Raw genomic sequence first — 2,600 nt, 5'->3', positions numbered from 1 at the left:
GGTGATGGTGCAAGCGTTAAAGCCGCAGAGGAGCGCATACCTTCACACACTGAGTGCCATCGCAGTTCAGTTCCGGTTACCGAGCCTTTTCGCCCCTTTTTCTGTCTTCAAATGGAAATGATTTCCATTGGCCCAAGGTGTCCATGTAAATAGGTGTAAATGAAACCAGATTATGCCTTCCTCCCAGCCCCCTCCTCCCATGGCAATTGTCATGTGATAGCAAAGAGGTGGCACATTAATGGAGCGCCTCTACAGGGGTCTTTTCTGCTCATGTCACTACATAAAACTATCAGATGGTTAGAGGAAGGCCGTGGAGGCATACGCTCAGCTAGTCTTATCATGAAGTCTATTCAACTCTTCTAGCGGGACAAGCTGACTTACTCTGCAAGACTGCAGGAAAGACTTACGGCAGCTGTCAGTCCATAAATGTGCAGCGTACCTCGCCTGTGCACCCCTGCACACCGCGGAGGCGCTCAAACTGGTTGTTTTGCGCACGACGCAGCTCCGGCTTTGCCAAACACTGAAACTTTCCTCTTCGGTTGTTTTCATGACGAGCAGCGAGCTTTCGTCGAGGAGTTAAAGGAGATTACTGTTTATTGATTTTCTTTCCAAATTTCTTTTCTGAAAGATTTCGAGGATGCCTCGACCGGGGAGAAACACGTACAGCGACCAGAAGCCACCTTACTCCTACATCTCCCTCACTGCCATGGCGATCCAGAGCTGTCCCGAGAAGATGCTGCCTCTCAGTGAAATTTACAAGTTCATCATGGATCGATTCCCTTATTACAGGGAAAACACTCAGCGGTGGCAAAACTCTCTGCGGCACAACCTGTCATTCAACGACTGTTTTATCAAAATCCCCCGGCGCCCGGACCAGCCAGGTAAGGGCAGTTTCTGGGCTCTGCACCCCAGCTGCGGGGACATGTTTGAGAACGGAAGTTTTCTGAGACGCCGCAAAAGGTTCAAAGTATTGTCTGCATCTGATCATTTGGCCCCCAGTAAGCAGTCAGATGCTGCCCATTACCTCCAGCAGCAAGCCAAACTGAGACTGAGCGCCCTGGCAGCCACCGGCACACACCTTCCCCAGATGTCAACTTACAACCTCGGAGTGACTCAGTCATCGACTTTTAAGCACCCGTTCGCCATCGAGAACATCATCGCCCGAGAGTACAAGGTCCCGGGAAGTCTGGCGTTCTCCACCATGCAGTCCATGTCTGCCGGGTATCCGCTCCACAACCAGCTCACGACAGCCTGGCCGCACATGTACAACACCAGCGTGATTGACACGGCGGCCCCAATCTCCATGGCAAGCAGTGACTACAGTGCCTATGGCGTGCCCATAAAGTCCCTGTGTCACGGCGGACAGTCCTTACCGGCTATTCCTGTGCCAATCAAACCCACCCCGACCTCCATGTCCGGTTTCTCGGCGCTACCTCCCCACATCCCCGCGTTCCTATCAAACTCTCCCCAGTCTCTGAGCCCGACCTCCCCACAGACAGCGACGAGCCAAAGCAGCCCCGCCACCCCGAGCGAGACTCTGACGAGCCCCTCAACACTGCAGTCTGTGGCTGTGCACTGACCACCCCGAGCTGTCCCAGTAAACGAACTGCTGGCCGGCTCCCGGGCCCCCTTTTACCGAACCCAAAGTTTATATTTTCTGCCGTCGGAAACTATCAAGGCGAGTTGCAGTTGCATATCGATTTATTTGTGTATGTGTTGAATGTGTCGCTTTAAATTGTGTCAAGTCCAGCACAGAATCGCACAGCGAAGTATTGCTCTTGAAAATATAAATTATTTGATAGTTCTATTTTTCAGTTTATTGTGATATGTGAGTGTTGACAGTGGAGCCACTGAGGGGGTGGGGGTGGTGGGGGGTTGTTTTGGCAGCAGCAACTCCAGTGGCAGTTTTCAGTTGATCAAATGGGGAAAACTTTTGCACCGTTTCCGTGGGACCACTGTAATGTCAATGAAATTGCGAGGCAATGGCTACGTGTTTTTGTTTGCTTTTAACACTGAAATGACGAGCAAGGGTATACCAAATAGGAGTAGGATTTAGAATTTGTTCTTATCATCCCTGTAAAAAGAAAAAAAAAAGAAAAAAGAATGGAGCAAACCGAGCATTAAAATCTTTTCAAAAGTGAAAAGTAGTATTGTGAGACGTCCTCAAAATGCAAGATGTGAATACTGCAAGCTGATACTGAAATGTTGTAAAATGCACTTTTTAGTTAATATGTTTTAGATATCTATTTTGCAGAAAATGTTCTGTGAAGCATTTAATTTAAAAGCTGTGGTGACCACGTGTATCAGATGCTGTAAATTTGTACTTTTTTTTTTAGGTAAAGCATGCTTTCTAAAAAAATTGTGTTGTTCCCGTTGTTGTTGTTGCTGTTGTTGTTTTTGTTTTTTCGTTTCTTTCTCTCTCTCTCTTTTCTTTTCTTTTTTTTTTTACAAGCATGCGTGCTTTCCAAAAGTGTGCAAACAGTCTGCAATGAATTGGAAAAAAAAAAAGAAAAAAAAAAAGAAATGGTCATCGAAATATTTTCTCATTAAAAGTGAAGTAAACAATCAAAATGTTTCTGAAGATTTAATCCACGAAAATG

The 2,600-nt window shown here is 46.9% G+C and overlaps 1 protein-coding gene across 1 annotated transcript; it reads left to right on the top strand.

The window, feature by feature from the left end:
• Positions 1-337: 337 nt before the first annotated feature.
• On the top strand, positions 338-2,385 carry foxb1a (forkhead box B1a). The gene has a single exon (XM_075470985.1). It carries the CDS (start codon positions 638-640, stop codon positions 1,577-1,579), a length of 942 nt encoding a protein of 313 aa, XP_075327100.1. The 5' UTR covers positions 338-637; the 3' UTR covers positions 1,580-2,385.
• The last annotated feature ends 215 nt before the right edge of the window (positions 2,386-2,600 follow it).

The sequence above is a fragment of the Odontesthes bonariensis genome, chromosome 7 (assembly GCF_027942865.1).
Source record: "Odontesthes bonariensis isolate fOdoBon6 chromosome 7, fOdoBon6.hap1, whole genome shotgun sequence".
Lineage (NCBI taxonomy): Eukaryota > Metazoa > Chordata > Actinopteri > Atheriniformes > Atherinopsidae > Odontesthes > Odontesthes bonariensis.
The sequence above is the reverse complement of the archived record's forward strand: the minus strand, read 5'-3'. Positions and strand labels throughout refer to the sequence as shown.

What these genes read in the sequence shown, in the direction of transcription:
- foxb1a (XM_075470985.1), top strand. Translation starts at nt 638, where the DNA reads ATGCCTCGACCGGGGAGAAACACGTACAGCGACCAGAAGCCACCTTAC.